This window comes from Cnephaeus nilssonii (assembly GCF_951640355.1).
Source record: "Cnephaeus nilssonii genome assembly, chromosome: 21".
Classification (NCBI taxonomy): Eukaryota; Metazoa; Chordata; class Mammalia; order Chiroptera; family Vespertilionidae; genus Cnephaeus; species Cnephaeus nilssonii.
This window is the reverse complement of record NC_137092.1, coordinates 27,459,486-27,477,627: the sequence shown is the minus strand read 5'-3', so window position 1 is coordinate 27,477,627 and position 18,142 is coordinate 27,459,486. Positions and strand designations below refer to the sequence as shown.

General features: G+C 36.8%; 1 protein-coding gene across 3 annotated transcripts in view; it reads right to left on the bottom strand.

Annotated features, from left to right (window-relative positions):
• Nucleotides 1-18,142, bottom strand: part of PLA2G4A (phospholipase A2 group IVA) — a 232,561-nt gene that overhangs the window by 72,495 nt on the left and 141,924 nt on the right. For all 3 annotated transcript variants that reach the window (XM_079761548.1, XM_079761547.1, XM_079761546.1), the window contains 2 exons: nucleotides 6,265-6,413; nucleotides 5,499-5,612 (listed from right to left, as the gene is read on the bottom strand). In XM_079761548.1, the coding sequence (XP_079617674.1) occupies nucleotides 5,499-5,612; nucleotides 6,265-6,413 (263 nt within the window). The remainder of the gene's footprint in view (nucleotides 1-5,498; nucleotides 5,613-6,264; nucleotides 6,414-18,142) is intronic.

Below are 18,142 nucleotides of genomic sequence, written 5' to 3'. Positions count from 1 at the left end.
ATTTTCTTCATAGTATTTAGCCTGGCTGATGCTGTGTTGATTATCTCTTTGCTTTTTTTGCTTATTTGCCTTCCCCATGAATGCAAGCTCCCTGGGAACCAGGACATCATCTATCATGTCCCCTGCTGCTTGCCCATCTCTTAGGAAATTGCCTGGAAAATAACACGTGTTTAATAATAACTGACAAGTAAGTAAATCAAAGAATGGATGCCTCATGATACTGTTTATTATATTATCAATTTACACATGAATGTCTACTTATTTCCAAACAGATTATTAGTTCCTTGAAAATAGAACTTTTTTTTTATAGTTTTCTTAATATTTAGCAAAGTTTTAGGTGCCTAATAAAAGCTTAAATTCTCATATTAAAAAATAATCCATTCACAGTTCACTAATTTGAAATTATATAATAAAGATTTTCATTATTGCATTATTTCTATATCTGTAAAATGGGAGGAATCGAAGACTTTGGGATAAAATGTTCAAATAAAAAATAAAGTATTCTTTCTAGATCACAGAATTTTATAAATTAGAAAAGATCTTAGAAATAAATAAATGGATACCTATAGTTTAGAGGTGAAGAAAATAAGAATCAGCTAGAAAGAATGACAACTCAAACATCCTAGAGGGAGGTTCGTGACAAAGACAAAATGAGAGTCTGGGTGTCCAGGTTCCCGGTTTCAACTCTAAGGGGACAGAGCAGGCCCTTGGGAGTCTAGCATTCTCCACTTGAGGCTCCTATTTTTTCTCCAGCTGGCTCCTGGCTGCAGAAATCACTCTATGTTGACTCAGTATTAACTTTTAGATGACAAAATTTTGAAGGAATTTTTGCTAATAATGTCTTGGCTCAAAGCATTTGTTCTCCCTTTGCCAAATCCAAACGCTTTCCACTAGACCAGATTGCCATAACCAAGAATTGTTTTAAAATCTCTTCTCCCACACAGTTCTTCCACAGCCTCTCCTCTCTTACAGCCTCTATGAACACTGTAGAAGGAAGACTGTCCTCTTCTGAAAGACAGGGATTCAGAAATGAGGAGAGGCTGAATGGCTGGCAGAGGGCAGGACACATGATCTGGGGAAGGCCAAGGCTCTCCAACTGGCCATCAGGCATTTACCTTCCCTCCCCCCCGCCCCACTACCATCACAGGTCCCCAGCTCAAGAACTGTCATCCAGATAAAACTGCAAAGGACTTTGGAGTACAGAGTAATAAAAAAAGTTAGCCAGCTGTTTTCTCAGGCACTCTAAGGAAAATAATTACGTAAGCTACTTTAAATTCTGGAATGTAGAAGGCCTTGGGGTTACACACCTAACCGTAGGAAATGACAGGGGGAGAGGAAATGCATGTTTTCCTACAATATCTTTTCTTATAATCAGTCTTTGTGTCATAGACTAAAGGGCGGAAATAACATTATTCTTTGGAAAGGCCAATTCATGCTTACAAAACCCTCAAAAACTTTATTGAGGACTGTTCCTAGCAACATGTCATAGGTAAGGTCTGCGGATGTTAGCCTTCCACCTCTAAACTCTTTACCCTACTACTCACCAACATGTAGCTGCCAAACCCTGTAACTTGCCATGCCCCAACTTGCTTTCTACTTTTAAGACTCTATGCTTTTGCAGTCTCCTCTGCTTAGAATGGTCATGACAGCGTCTCAACCTGCTGAAATTCTACCTTATTCTCAAAGTATAATTACAGCAACAATAAAAACAACATCTACATAGTACTTACATGTATCAGGAACTGTTGTAAGCACTATATGTATGTTTGCACACATCTATGGGTGTATACTATTCATATGTATATTTCTATAACCAATTATTATTATATATTTACTATAAAATAAACTGTATAGTTAATAAATATATAACATGCAGTCTACATTTCATATAATAAATTACATTAAATTATATTTAGACATGTAAATATATAAATGTAATACAGATTATATGGTATATACACTGAGTAGCCAGATTATTATGATCTCTGAACGCATAATAATCTGGCCATTCAGTGTGTGTGTGTGTGTGTGTGTGTGTGTGTGTGTGTGTGTATGTATGTGTGTGTGTGTGTGTGTGTGTATATATATATATATATGAGGCCCGGTGCATGAATTCGTGCATGGGTGGGGTCAGGCCAGCCTGGCCAGGGGGAGGGGACATGGGCGGTTGGCCAGCCTGCCTGCTGGTCGAACTCCTGGTCGAGGGGGCAATTTGCATAGTAGCCTTTTATTATATAGGATATACACTGAGTGGCCAGATTTTTATGCGTTCAGAGATCATAATAATCTGGCCACTCAGTGTATATTATATATATAAATCATAATAACTCTTCTATGAAATATTATCTCTACTTTACAGATGAGTAAATTGAGGCACTGAGGAGCTAAGTGATTTTCCCAGGATGAAACAGTTGGTAAGAAACAGAGCTGGAATTTAAACACCAAAGTGCTTGGCTTCAAAAACCAAGGTATTAATCACTATGTTCATGCTCAACATGTTCAAAATCATCTAGTGTTACAGTACCATCCTTGTACTCTTCTCACAACACGGTCTGCCTTTATTTAGTCTTGCAACTGTAGTCTGTCCATAAGTCATTGATACTAACCTCACTGTATAGTGATTTCTTTTCATCACATGCATGTATCTCCCTCATCTACTTCCCATTCCAACCCTCACCTCAAGTCTTAGCCAGAGAAATCAGGCAAGAGAAAGAAATAAAAGGCATCTAAGTTTGGAATGAAGAGGTAAAATTGTCACTTTTTGAAGATGATAATTCTTTGTATAGAAAATCCTAAAGACTCCACCAAAAATCTACTAGAAACAATAAATAATGCAGTAATACAAAATCAATATACAAAAATCTATTGTATTCTTATATACTAACAATGAAATTTCAGAAAAAGAAATGAAAAAGAAAATTCCAACAAAAAGAATAAAATACCTAGGAATAAGCTTAACGAATGATGTGAAGGAACTATACACTGAAAACTACAAAGCATTATTAAAAGAGATTTAAAAAGACACAAAGAAATATAAAGACATTCTGTGTTCATGGACTGGAAGAATCAACATAATTGAGTTGGCTATCTTACCCAAAGCAATATACAGATTTAATGCAATCCCCGTCAGAGTCCCAATGACACTTTTTAAAGCAATAGAACAAAAATCATCAGATTTGTATGGAACCACAAAAGACCCTGAGTAGCCAAAGCAACCCTGTGTGTGTGTGTGTGAGTGGGGGTGGGGGGCAGAATGAGGCCAGAGGTATCACACTTCCTGACTTCAAATTATGCTACAAAGCGACAACAATCAAAACAGCATGGTATTGGCAGAAAAATAGACACACAGACCAATGGAACAGAATTGAGAGATAAAGCCACATGTATATGGGCAAATAATTTTTGACAAAGGAGCCAAAAACATGCAATGGATGAAAGAAAGCCTCTTCAATAAACAGTGTTGAAAAAATTAGAAAGCCACATGCAAAAGAATGAAACTAGACTACTGTTTGTCCCCATATTAAAAAATTAATTCAAAATGGATCAAAGACCTAAATATAAGACCCAAAACAATAAATTAAATAGAAGAAAACAAAGGTACTAAACTTATAAACTTTGGTCTTAGACAGGATTTTATGAATTTGACCCCAAAGTCAAGGGAAGTAAACACGTAAATAAATGAATGGGAATAAATCCAACTGAAAAGTGTCTACACAGCAAAAGAAATGACCAACAGAACAAAAAAGGCAACCAAAAGAATGGAAGAAGATATATGCAAACAACAGCTCTAACAAGGGGTTAATATCCAAAATATATAAATAACTCATACAACTCAACACCAAACAAACAATCCAATTAAAAAATGGGTAGAGGACCTGAACAGCCACTTCTCCCAAGAAGACATACAAATGGCCAATGGATACATGAATAGGTGCTCAACTTCACTAGCTATTAGGGAAATGCAAATCAAAAGTATAATGAGATACCATCTCACACTTGTTAGACTAGCTATTATCAACAATATAAGTAACAAGAAGTGTTTGGAGAAGTGGAGGAAAAGGAACTCTGGTAGGAATGCAAACTAGTACAGCCACTATGGAAAACAGTAAGGAGGCTCCTCAAAAAATTAAGAATAGGGTAACCATTCAACCCAGCAACCTTCTTTCTGAGTATCTATCCAAAAATTTTGAAGATTTATGCATCCCTTTGTTTATTGCAGCATTTTTCATGGTGGCCAAGACTTAGAAACAACCAAAGTGTCCTTCGATAGGTGACTAGATGAAGAAGATATGGTATGTATAAATAATGGAATACTACTCAGCCACAGGAAAAGATGAAATACTGCCATTTGTGACAATATGGATGGATCTTGAAATTATCATGCTAAGCGAAATGTTAGGAAAAGTCAAGAACTATATTTCACTCAGATGTGGGATATAAAACTGAAAGCAACAAATGAACAACAAAAAAACCCAACTAACAAAAACTCATAGACACAGAAAACAGTAAGGGGAAGCTTAAGGGGGTCAAATATATGATGACGGGAGAATATTTGACTGTGGGTGGTGGTGACACAATCAATATACAGATGATGTATTATAGAATTGTAATCTTGAAACCTATATAATTTGATTAACCAATGTCACCCCAATAAATTTAACTTTAAAAAGCAAATAAATAAGTAAATAAATAAATAAACGAACAAGAATGCAGCAAACCTAGAAACATAAAGATATCAATAACCTCATGAGCATTCAGAAAACCTCTTTATCCTTAGGCTCTAATTATTTGAGGATTATTTAAGACAGAAATATTCCTCTACACAGGCTTACTTTATTACTAAACATGTAATTTTTGAATAGTTTGGATGTCCCAACATTTTTCTTTGTGTTCACTCAGTCATTCTCTCTCTGGGTGCCAGTCCTCTCAGAGTTTACATCTTCCTTTATCCTCCCAAATGTTTTGTGTTAGATGTGCCAATGGAGTCCACAGCCATTGCTTAATCTCAGTGTCATCATTTGAAGCAGCAAGAGATGAATGCCTTTTGTAGATAATGTCTCAACCAAAGTTCATATATATTAGAATAATAGAAGATTAGGACAGGAAGTAAAAGGCAAAACAAAATTTTCTATTTAAAAGAATAAAACACTCTAATAAAGAATAACTAAACATAGCCCAGGCGGCATGGCTCAGCGGTTGAGCATCAACCTATGAACCAGGAGGTCATGGTTCGATTCCAGGTCAGGGCACATGCCCGGGTTGTGGGCTCAATCTCCAGTAGGGGGCATGCAGGAGGCGGCGTATCAATGACTCTCATCATTGATGTTTCTATCTCTCTCTCCTTCCCCCTTCCTCTCTGAAATCAATAAAGGTATTTAAAAAAAGAGAAATATCTAATCACATACTATTTAAATCTTCAAGTATCAAACCCAACTTTCAAGAGTAAATGGATTTTATCTGATAAAAAGTTGAAAAATTAATTCTGCTGCATTACTTACTTGGTTGAAAATAAAAGGAACCTCTTTCTTCTCTCCTACTTTCATAGAAGATATGGGAAATGTTGCTGTCCCCAGAGTTTCATCCATAACATAATTAGCATCCATCAATGTGATCTACAGAGAATACAAAAAATAGAGCACACATTTAAGTTTCCCTTGGATCTCTGAAAATTATACCTAAAATCTCAATGACATTAAAAAATTAAAGTTCTTAAATGATGTGTGACAGACATGTAAGATCTTTAATATTCAACTGGTAAAAATACTTTTTTTTTCTTTCTGAATACTTTATTTTCAAATAAAATAATATATTTTTTTTCATTTTCCTAATTGACCTACTCATTATTGTATGTTGAAAAGTGGAAATTTATTCCCTCACAGGACAAATTCTATTTTGGAATATGAGAAAGAAATTACTATAGAAAATCAATGCAACCTTTTGGGGAAATTTTATTTTACCTTACTTTAAAGGCAATTGAAAATATTTTTATTCTGTTATATTTGGATCTGCCTCTTTATAACAGAAAATGTTTTCTCCAAAGCCTATGGGGAGGATGAAAAGAGTCTTCTCACTCCTACCTAACTACTTCATTTCCTTTTGGATGCCCATAACTTGATGTACACTACCTAGAAGCAGGTCTGCTATGCTGCCCAGCTGAACTGCACTGTATCCAACTGAGGAGAACGAAGGCAGGAAGGGGACAAACTCAAGCAGCAACTTAAAATGAATGCTGACCATCTAACAGTCCCCAAAGGATTCACTTACCTCCAAAACATTTTCCTGATTAGGATCCAAAATAAATTCAAAGGTCTCATTCCACACTGGGTTTATGTCATTATTGAAGTGTCGTGTTCTCTTCCTGCTGTCAGGGGTTGAGGAGATGAAAAGCTCCACATAGGGATCTGGAGTGTCAACTGCAGACGTTAAGCACAAGCGAGAAGGAGGCAAATGTGATTCATAGTTCCTAATTAGTTTTTATTAATATGTCAGGTTATTTTCAATGAATCTGCAGGAAGTATTCAAAATATCTAAAACAAGATAATACATAATAGAAGAGCATCATGGGTTATATACTTTTTATATATTATGCTTTTGCCCTCCATAATAGTCCCATAAGAGGAATTCATTTTTAGGTAATTTATTCAGAATTCCCCCATCCACTTAGAGAGCATGTTCACTATAGTCAACATCTCAGTCCAACTACTAGACTTGAAATTTCTCTGTATATACACTCATCAAGGCAAATGAGCTTGAACCTTAAAATACTGATCACTCCCTCTTTCCTGATTTCAATGAATCCTTCATTATCTTACAGCATTGCACACATTGTATTTTATGGATGAAATTATAACCTGTCTTTTCCTACAAGGCTATCAACAACTTGAGGGCAAGGACCAAGTCTTGCTCATGTTTTGTATCAGGACCTCATAACTATCACAATATTTGTCTCCTAACTTAAGGACTCAACTTTTCTCTTTAACACATCCTTTCTCATGTGGCCATTATAATTCATAACCACAAAAACCAATAATTGAATATGACTGCTAACATCTCTGTGAAGCACTTTACACACATTAGTCTCATTCAAACCTCACTAAAGCATGATAAGATAAGTTCTTTGTTTTAGTGCTGAGGCAACAGGAGCTGAGAGCTTATGGGCAACCTATTCAATATCACACAGCTAGTAAGTATCCGAGCAAGACCTGACAGTGAGAATCATTCTCTTCATGACACCATGCTCCTACATGTTAAAGATGAGATCACAGGTTATGGATTGCTATGGAAAGAGAAACTGGACTCATTGTTTCAGAGAAGAAGAGAATGGGTAAGGGGTAGGGAGGAAGAAAAAGTAGTACAGAGATTCATACAAAAAGATTCAAAAATTGAAAACCAAGGAAAAACAAAAAGAAGAGTTCTGATTCATGATTAGTTTTCAAAGAAAACTTTTTTAAACAGTACATATTGCCCTAGCTGGTTTGGCATCGGCCTGCGGACTGAAGGGTCCTGGGTTAGTTTCCAGCAAGGGCACATCCCCAGTAGGGGGCGAGCAGGAGGCAGCCGGTCAATGATTCTCTCTCATCATGCCACCAGTGCTAGGATTGCAAACCAGAAATAAAATTACATGTTTAGAATAGCAAGTGGTAGAAGATGATGAAGAAAAATATTTTCCACTTTTGATTAGAAGTAAATATGTGCTTTTAAAGAGAATATTCAACTGGCACTTTACATTAAATGTACAAAATGTAGCTCTTCATCATTCTTTTGGCCTGGTTCTTTCTCATGGGGCTAATGCTGCTAATCTATTTCCCTGAAATATTAGAAAAAACGAAACCAACCAAAAAACAAAAAGTGTGTGGGAGGGGGTGGCATGAAGATGGTAAACACCATTCATTCATTCAACAAATATTTGAATGCCTACTGTACGCCAGGCACTGCTCATCACGAAGCAGTTTGATTGGGCGCCAAACACAAAACTGCAGATCTGAATTATGGAAGTGAGTCAAATGCTAATAGCCTAATTTTAGAGGCAAAAGTAAATGGGAGACAAGTAGGTACATTAAGCCAGTGACTAGTAACTCAGTCACCCAGATTATTAAACACAAATAAACTCCAACCATAGGTGGAGGAATTGCCTTTTGAGGCTTGGTCTTCATTTGAATCTTGGAAGAGGTGAAGGGAGAGGTTTTCTGGGGCCAAATAAGAAAGAGAAAGCAGAAAGTGAAGTTCCTTGGGAGGAACCAGAAAGGAAAAGAATGCACACGCTGAAGTGGTGTAAGTCACCCAGTGATATAAGCATCTTCTCAGCCATTCTGGCCTCTCAGTGAGTCATATGCTCTAGAAGCCAACACTATGATTCTATGTCAAAACATGAATGAGCCTATTTATTTATTTATTTATTTATTATTGTTATTTATTATCGTTATTTATTTTTTAGAGAGAGTGAGAGGGGAAATAGAGAGAGAGAAATATTGATTGGTTGCCTCTGCCACATGCCTCAACTAAGGCCCGGGAGGAGCCTGCAACTGAGGTACATGCCCTTGACCAGAATCAAACCCAGGACCCTTCAGTTCATGGGCTGACATTCTATCCACTGAGCCAAACCAGTCAGGACAATAGGACTTTAAAAAAAAAAAAATTGAAATCCTCAAAGCTGTCACGTTGGACTCTTATTTTTACTTTTAAATAAAGTCAATATTCTAAATGTTTTCCTCACGAGTGGTAGTATTTCTAGTTCCTCCTCTTGCTTCATTAGCAAGAGACTTCAAAGTGAAGACATCAGAGGGTGCTGGGCAGTGACAGCTGCACACGTGGATGCTGCCACCTGCAAACTGCTAAGCTGTGTTCTCAGGAACATCGGTAGCAGCGGCAGGCACTGCAGGATGCAAAGACGTTCCAGAGGCTAGTTTAAAATTGGACTGCCATAATCCCATAGCTTATTTCCTTTGTATAATCTGTAATCTTCATTGGCATGGTCACATGTGACAGCTTTGAAAGGGGAAAGCAGTCCATTTCGACAGCAAAACTTAGCTCAGTGCTTTAGAGAAGTTCCTAGATATGCATTAAGGAAAAGAAAAGTCAAATGTAGATAAAGAGATGGCTTTTCTTCTCTGGTGTGTTTATTTAATGGCTTTGTGAATTAATGCCTTTGGGTAATTGGGGGTTGAGTCATGGATTCAGCTTTACCTTGATTAGTTCCAGCCAAACCGGTGGTAAAGCAAAGATGCAATCTGTAGACAAAGACTTTTATCTAAATCTTGCGAAACAAAAATGTTGGGGGTGTGGGATACAGGTCTTTGTGGATCCCACATGATTCCACTACACACATCGGCATAGCTTCCGAATTCCAGGGTTATAAAACGTTTCATACACCTCACTAATTCAAGGAACACGCTAATTAATAGCAGGTCCATCTCTTAGCTTTGCCTGAAAAATATATATTATATGATTAAAAGCAGATGGCAACTTCTAAACTCCAAGTTCAGCTTTCTCATATCCACTTCGCTCAGTAGCAACTTAAACCCTTCGCTTCAAGTAAAGATGACCCACAACCTGTTTGATTATTGTGTTAAACAGCAAAAAATCCCTATAGGAAAAGTCTCCCCCAAATCCAAGCTATCACATTCTGTCAGCTATGATACTCCAGTGGCAAGCTTAAAGCAGTGTTTCTCAAAATGCAACTCACTACAATATCTTCACAGAATCACCTGCATGGGCTTGCAAATGTATTATTTAACAACTTGGCCAGGTAATTCTCGTGCACACAAGTTTTTAAAAAATTGAATTTTAAAGTATTTTATTAGAATCAACAAAAGAATGATGGCATAATAACACCCACAGAAAAGTAGAAACAATTTAGCATTGAAAAGTCAACAGCCTTACTGGCCTTCTGTCCTGTAGTTATTCTGCTCATAGACGATATTAAGCAAGCCCAGTAATTCACACTTCTTTTTCTCTCCAACCATTAAATACATTTTCAAGTGGCCACATGAACACAAATCCAAGAATAAAGTTCATATGGGTGTGTTAGTTGGAAATCTGTTCAAGTTGCTGGGCTGATAGTCAAGCTTTCTGCTTCACTTACCATCAGAGTAGGAATGAGTAGTAGTGAGACCAAAAATTAAAGAGCCATTTGTTGAAAGAAATGCCTCTGAATACTATTCTCCAATGTACTCACTCCTTTGAAATATTTATGATTTCATGATCATAGTAATTACATGGAAAACGTAAAGCTCCTAAAGTTAAAGGTTTAAAAATTTCAAGTTTTTATGCTTGCCAACCTTTTCACTCTCCCTGTACTAGGCTGGCTCACTGAGGTGCTGGCAAACACCCTAGGAAGATGGTTAGCCCTACTATAAATGTGTACACTTCAACAACTGTTTAGTTCTTTTTTATTTTTTTTTAAATATTTTATTGATTTTTTTTTTTTACAGAGAGGAAGGGAGAGAAATAGAAACATCGATGAGAGAGAAACATAGATCAGCTGCCTCCTGCACATACTGGGGATGTGCCCGCAACCAAGGTACATGCGTACATGCCCTTGACCGGAATCGAACCTGGGACCCTTGAGTCCGCAGGCCGACACTCTATCCACTGAGCCAAACCAGTTAGGGCTAGTTCTTTTATAATGTAAAGTTTTTATTTAGAGAAGATACATTTAATAAAGTTAGAAGATTGTAACTGTACAGCTTGCTAAATTTTCATAAAGTGAACTCACCCATGATATCACCACCCAGACCAAGATATGGATCATTACCAGCCCTCTAGAAGGTTCTCTCAAGCCCCCCTCCAAGGGTGAATACTCCCCTGCCACCTATTGCCATTAAATATTTTTACCTGTTTTTTTTATCTTTACATAAGTAGAATCAGTATATATCCCTGGGTCCGGCTTCTTTTGCTCACTATTAAGCCTGTGAGATTCATCCATATTGACACATATAATAATATATTCACTACTGTTGATATAAACTGTTCCATTGTATGAATGTTCCATAAAATGTTTATCCAGTCCAGCCCTATCACTGTGGCTCAGTGGTTGAGCGTTGACCCATGAGCCAGGAGGTCATGTTTGATTCCTGGTCAGGGCATATGCTCAGGTTGTGGGCTTGATCCCCAGGAGGGGGCGTGCAGGAGGCAGCTGGTCAACAATTCTCTCTCATCATTGATGTTTCTACCTCTCTCCCCGTCTCCCTTCCTCTCTGAAATCAATAAAAATATATTCAGAAAAAAAGAATTTGGCTTGTGCACATGATATAGGCACTGACTCCCAGGATTCTCTATGCTTCCCTTTAGGGATCTTGCCCAACAATTCTTAACTGATTTGGTCCTGAAACCCAGCTTTTTTGTCCCCAAGTCATTTGAGATTCACAAAGCTCTGGTGTTTTCTCTGCCTTTTCAGTGCTTGGCTACTTCCTACATCCCTATCACCCCCCCAAGCCTACCTAGAATCAGCAGTGGTCGGAGGGGAAATGGCTTACAGAACACTACTTTGGTGACTTCTCTCCCTGAGATCTTGGTCCCTCAAATCCCAGTTCACTCAGCAACTTTCAATCTTTCAGACACTTTTAAATTAATTTAATCTGTGTTTTCTAAATTGCTCTTCGGGGAAATGAGTGCTTTGCTCTCAGTTACTTTAGTCTGATGACCATTCAATGAGCTTTTTCTCAGTTTTCACTTTATTTGGCATATATGCAACACCTTTGGCAATTCTCTCCTTTTGTGCCCAAGATATCATTATTTTGTGAATCCCTGTTTCTCTAGATGTTTCCTCGTTGTATCTTTTATCTTTTGTCTTTTATCATTGTAACTCCCTCCCTCCTTCAATTTACACTAAGTTGTGGACTTTCTCTTCTTATCTCTTACAGGTCTCTATTAGAAAAAGGGGGTGAACCCCTTAAAAAAATGTAATGTTCATGTAGTCAAAAGCAATTTAAAGAGGAATTATCACATTTATGTAGATAGTCTTAAGAAACTCGATATGCATCCCCCACTCCCAGTAGCAGTTTAAACCCTTTGCTTCAAATAAGGTCCCAATGGCAGCAACAATCCTGTAGTTTAATTAATCTCATATCCTTCAAAAGCTATCATCTTCAGGTTTAAATGACAGCCGTCATGCACTCCTTCATTTCCTCAAGGCTGCAAGGAGGAGGTGGCACACACACAAGAAACACCAGATTCCTAATTACAGGTCCATATATAATCTCATGCTGAGTAACGCATTTTAAAGAGGCTCCATGTTTCATAACCATTCTGCATCTTTAAAGAAAATCCAGAATTGGCTCTGGTTTGTGTGTAAAATATTGTTTCTCTAAGCCACATCTGTGAGCCTCACCTCTACCCTGAGATCTTCAATCTGCTCTTCAAAGCCTTAAAAATACCTCATATACCTACTAAGTACCTTGAAAATACCTCAAACAAATGTATTTTCCCCAAATATATCTTCCTTTCCTTAAATATATGACAAAAGAAAACCAAAGCAAAAAACCAACCCAAAATACTAAAAGTAAAACACTGTACTTTCCCCCAATTTCCCTATTTTATTTAATGGCACCATCATTTCTAGCTGCCATAGCTAGAAACATGAGAGTTGCCCTCTTTTCCTCATGGCTCCGATGTTCAATCTGTCTCCAAGTTGTACCTCTTTCATTTCTAACAGGCATCTGGCTCCTCAATTCCTCTTGAATTATCACTGGCTCATTTCAACCAAGCACCACTCCTCACCTGGACCATTCATATAATCTCATAGTTGCCCATTTTCTCACAATGGAGCCATTTCCAATATGCCACCACAATTGTCTTTGTGAAACACACTTTTGACCTTCACTGCCTCTGAAGGCAGGCTAACCACGGTGAGAAAGCCCTAGAAGGGCTCCCACCACCAGACCCCAGGTCCCTTGCAGTCAGTGGTCCTCTTGCATCATGCACTTGAATGCTACTCTCCAAGTCAACACGTAGGACAAGCAGCATTTCAAAAATTCATACATTCCAAACATTTCACACAGTCATCTTGACGGCAGAAGCCTTTGTTCTGCCTAAGGGAACATTGCTTCTCTTTTACTTGAGCATATCTATATTTTCTTCTGCCGTTTTAGCGGATAACTAAACATTATTCACATGTTGTCCTTGCCCTCAGAATATCCAAGATAAGAGTCCACAGACTGTACACGTAAAGGATGAGTGGAATGAAATGTTCTCTCTCTGTTTTTCTTATCCCTAGTCAACTTGTTGTTCCGTTTGCCTATCAGGTAAAACCGCCCATTGTAAACGAGATTCCCTAGAGGCCTCATCTATATCCATCTGTACAAAATAAAAATAACTCCACTGAAAGCCTCAAATTGCTAAAACTGAGACTCAGAGGCACTTAGCAAGTTGAGTAAGGTCATTAACCTAGTCTTTTTGAAGCCCAATTCCTGCCCCTTCATCTATACCAACACTCAAAACTCTTACTTATTATACTGTAAACTCCATGATGGCAGGAACCAGACCTTTCCTATTCACTACTCTAAGAGTCTAGCACAAAGTCTGAAACATTAAAGAAACATAATAAATATTATTGAAATAATGGATGACGGGCTAGCCCCGAGCAATTCTGTAGAAGAGGTGACCTTTATCATAGGCACTACAATCACCTCTCTCTAACTTCTTTTTACTCTTGGGCAATATGTCCCCACCTTCCTGGTGCTTTATTTATCTTCTAATATATATCTATGCCAGTCATTCTTCCAAGTGCATTTGTATTTAAGCTTTATTTCCAAATAATAAATGCTAAATGCATTTTGCCTCCCTTAATGACTCTAAGGAATAGGGTAGAGTGCTGAGGTACTTGTTTATAAATGGCAGACCCTGCTCCCTCCAGAACTGTTCCATGCTTCTATGTCTCTGGATCAAAGTTCATCAGTTTATTTTGTTCATTAGATTCCACATATGAGTGAGATCATGTGACACTTGTCTTTCTCTGACTGGCTTATTTTGCTTAGCATAATAGTCTCCAGGTCCATCCACGCTGTTGCAAATGATAAGAGTTCTTTCTTTTTTACAGCTGTGTAAAATCCAGAGACATAGAGGCATGGAATAGATGTTGAACCTCAGGGGAGGCTGGGTGGGTGGGAAGATATCAACCAAAGAACTTGTACACATATATGGGTGACCCATGGACATAGATAATAGGATGGTGAAGGCCTGGGGTGAGGGGTGGGTATGGGCTAGAGAGGTCAATGGGGGGTAGGGTGAAGCAACATATGTAATACTTTCAACAATAAAGATTAAAAACAAACAAACACCTGGAACTGTTATGGCTCCAGATGTGGATGGGAAGTCCCTGCAAATTGCTGGACATACAGCAGCTGGAAGGCTTGGTGAAGAATTAATTCCCTGAGGTTTAGTAAAACACAACTTTGGCAGTGATTCTGTATATACTGGAAAGAGAAGAGCAATGCCTTTACAACAGCGACAGCATTGTCTAGGAATTCAAATAATCAAAGAATACCTTTCTCATTTGAAGTACAAAGCAGTTTTATCAACACTATTTTGAAATTGTTTTATCAAGCAGTGTCTCCAATTTGAACTCTTTTTTTTTGTTTTGTTTTCCTCTTTCTCACAGCCTCAAATATAGATCTAGATATCTCAGGTCATATTTCTCCTTTGGTAAAGGAAAATGAAACTATCAGAATGTACCACCAGCCAAATGGATGTTAGGGAAAAAGACAAATATCATGTACTCTCAACTGACTTAATACATTGTGTGCTAACAATTGACTTAGTACATTAATGGGGCGGGCTACCTACCACCTGGCATACAATAAAAATGACTTACACTGTATTGTAAAAAAAATGCTGATATTCATGAAAAAACCCCCCCCCACACACACAGAGAAAGATACATTCAAAACAACACAAAGAGAGGAAAATGTAGATCTAAAACAGAACTGAATTTTTTGTTTTTGCCTGTCTTGTCCTTTTATTCAAATCTCAATGATACCTTTTTGGAAGAAAATAAAAATACCTTTCATATCAGTATCTATGCCTGGATTGTTTAAAATGTTTATTATCTAGGGATGTTTCTTGGAATCTGGTTAGGTTGGAGAAAAAGTAATTCTCCAGAAGTGCTTGTTTAATATTATAAAACATGTTTATTTACATTATTAATTTTACCTATATGGATTTAACTATATATGTGGATTACACTTTATGCAAAAATAACTTCATTTTCATTAAAACCTTGAGTTCTCAACCTTGGCACTACTGACATTTTGGGCTGAATAATTTTTGGTTCTGGGGCCCTGTCTTTGGCTTCTACCCATTAGATGCCAGTAGGGTTCCCCAATTATGACAACTAAAAATATCTCCAGATATTGCTGAATGTGCCCTGGGAGATAAAATCAACCCACAGTTTAGAACCACTGCACCAAAGCAAGGTGCCATCCTTGCTATCCGACATTTACCCACCAGCATAAACCATTATAAAATAGCGAAGTTCCCTAAGTAATGTGTATTAGACATACTAAGTCAGTCCCATTTTTACAATCTTTCCTTACGATTTTCCCCCAATTGAAATGTCCCACACATGCTTCCACATACGAAAACTCTAAGTTATAAAACTCTTAATATCCATTCAAGTTGCAAAGTCTTCTTAGAAGCTTATTGACAACAATTTAAAAAATCAGTGATACTGTATAATCTAAATGCACGATTTCTGAGTATATACTCTCTTCAGTTGGTTTTCCAAAAATTCATTTTCACCCATTTCATCTTCCCAGCTAGACCATCAGTAGCTCACAGGCAAAGCTACTGCACAATTAGACATGAGGGCGAGACACGTGTCAGTTGTAGCCCTCAAACATAACAGCTGTGTGATTTTGGATTTTTTATTTGATGTCTTTAAATAAATTTCTACATCTATAAAGCTTAAGAATAGCACATATCTCATTTGTTACTGAAGTGAATAAATGAAGTATAATATAAAGTCCTAAAAATTCTGCTTAGCCTTTTTATTTATTTATTTAACAGACATATTGCATACACTAGGAGCAAGTACTTTTCTAAGCACTCCATAACCTCACTTCATCCTCCTAAAACAAAACCTATGAGGAAGGTATAATTTTTACCCCCCACTTAACAGTGGAGGAAATTAAGACCTAACTTGCCCAAATTCATGTGGATAATAAACAGTGAAAGGGAGTTTCAGAGTCCTTGCTCTAACCATTAGACACACTTCCCTTTGGTATGAAATAGGCACTCAATAAAGTTACTTGCCATAAGTACTATGTTTGTTTCTGTTGCAATTCTTTAAGGCACAGAGTGAATATTAAGTGCTTAGCAGATGCTCAGTATTTATTGATGAGATATTAATAACAGAGCCTTGCTGGAATAAGCACTGGGTTATATTTCTGTAACACTTCTTTTCCAAAGTGCAAATTTCAAAACCATTATTTCATTTTGCATTTGGAGATTTGTATTACCCCTGTACACAATTTCAAATTATTTTGCCTAGAATTTTATCTAAAATATTTCATAAAAAATATATTAAGTGAGGAGTGAGAATCGAAAAGTGCTTCTAAGGAGTCAGTAAGATTTACAACAACCCTCAGACTCAAGCTCAGTGGATAAATTAATTATTTCAATCTCGATACCACACAATTTTTATTTCTAATAAAATCTTAAAATGTTAAAGTATACTAAAATAACATAGTGTTTTCACATAAATGCTTAAACGTTTAGAGCAGCAGAAGTGTTCCCTTTCACATAAAAACTTTAAGAGTATCCTTTTCTTAAAAAATTTAACCTATTTTTAAATTTAATATCATTAGATATTAATCTCACCTTTTCAATATAGAAATAGTATATGATTTTTGGCAAAGTGAATTTACTTAGCATATGAAAAGTGGCTGCATATCACTCAGCTTTAAATCAAGGCTTTCCTTCACTTGATAGAACATTAACATGTGAAAGTATATATGTGAAAAATATAAAAAGTATTTTAAGATGAAGTATAAGACATATATGTAATGATTTAAATGAGTAGGATCCATCACTGATGGATCTACTTGGGGGGAAAAAAAGACTCGTGTCCCTATTAGTATGATGATTTCCTCTTTGTTTTGACAGGAACCTGCTTTTATTATCTCACCAAAGCATTGCTGCCAAATACACAACTGGAATATAACTCTGTTTATTTATTGAATAAATGTGGTGAAAATCCACCCAGTGATCAATTGATATTATCAAAATATCACAGGACAGTATTATTCACTGTATTCGCCAGACCAAAAGAACACAAATACACACATGCAAAGCAAATCACAAAATCTAATAAAATTTAAATAGAGAAGGAGAGGACTAACTGTACTCATAAAACTGTTTTACAACTTAATAAACTGCATAACATTCTGAATCAGTGAGGAATAGCTGTGCCTTCCTAACACATTTTATTTCCCTACTACATAAAAAATAAATACAAGATATGAGATGAGAGATAGATGTGTGTTCTGGAACACTTTACTCATTTTAAAATTATCTTTTATAAAAAGCCCAGTGGAAAATTATTTCATTATACTGAGAATTTTAAAAATCTGGGGTGGATACTCAAAATATTCCAAAAATGTTAGTAAACCAAAACTTATGTTCCATCATAACCTGAGGGCTAATGCTGGGGAAATACCTGATTCAGAAAAGGTATACTTAAGGGTGGCAGGTGGCTCGAGGCCAAGAGCAGTGCCATTTGTTAAAAAAACATTTGACAAACCATAATTAATCCAAGAGAGATTACTTAGATTAATTCAAAAGTGTCACTAAGTTTCTATACATTGAAACCCTGGAAAATTCTAGAAAGCTCTGGCTAGAAATAACCAAAGGTATTTATTATCCACAAGAAATGGACTACAAAATAATTTTTTAATTCTCACTCTAGTAAGACAAAAATAAAAAATAAAAAAGCAATAGCCAAGAAAAAAGATATAATTCCATATACTTTTATTTATTCAAAATTCTCTGAGATCTTACTATTATGCCAGACTCAAGCTAAGGGTCTATTTTCTAAAAAGTGAGTAAGATCATACTCTGTTAACTATATTGTTTTGTTCAGATTAAAGAAAGCATATTCTGATCTGGCTGGGAGTTGTATGCGCAGGGACCTGGGAGCTAAGGGGAC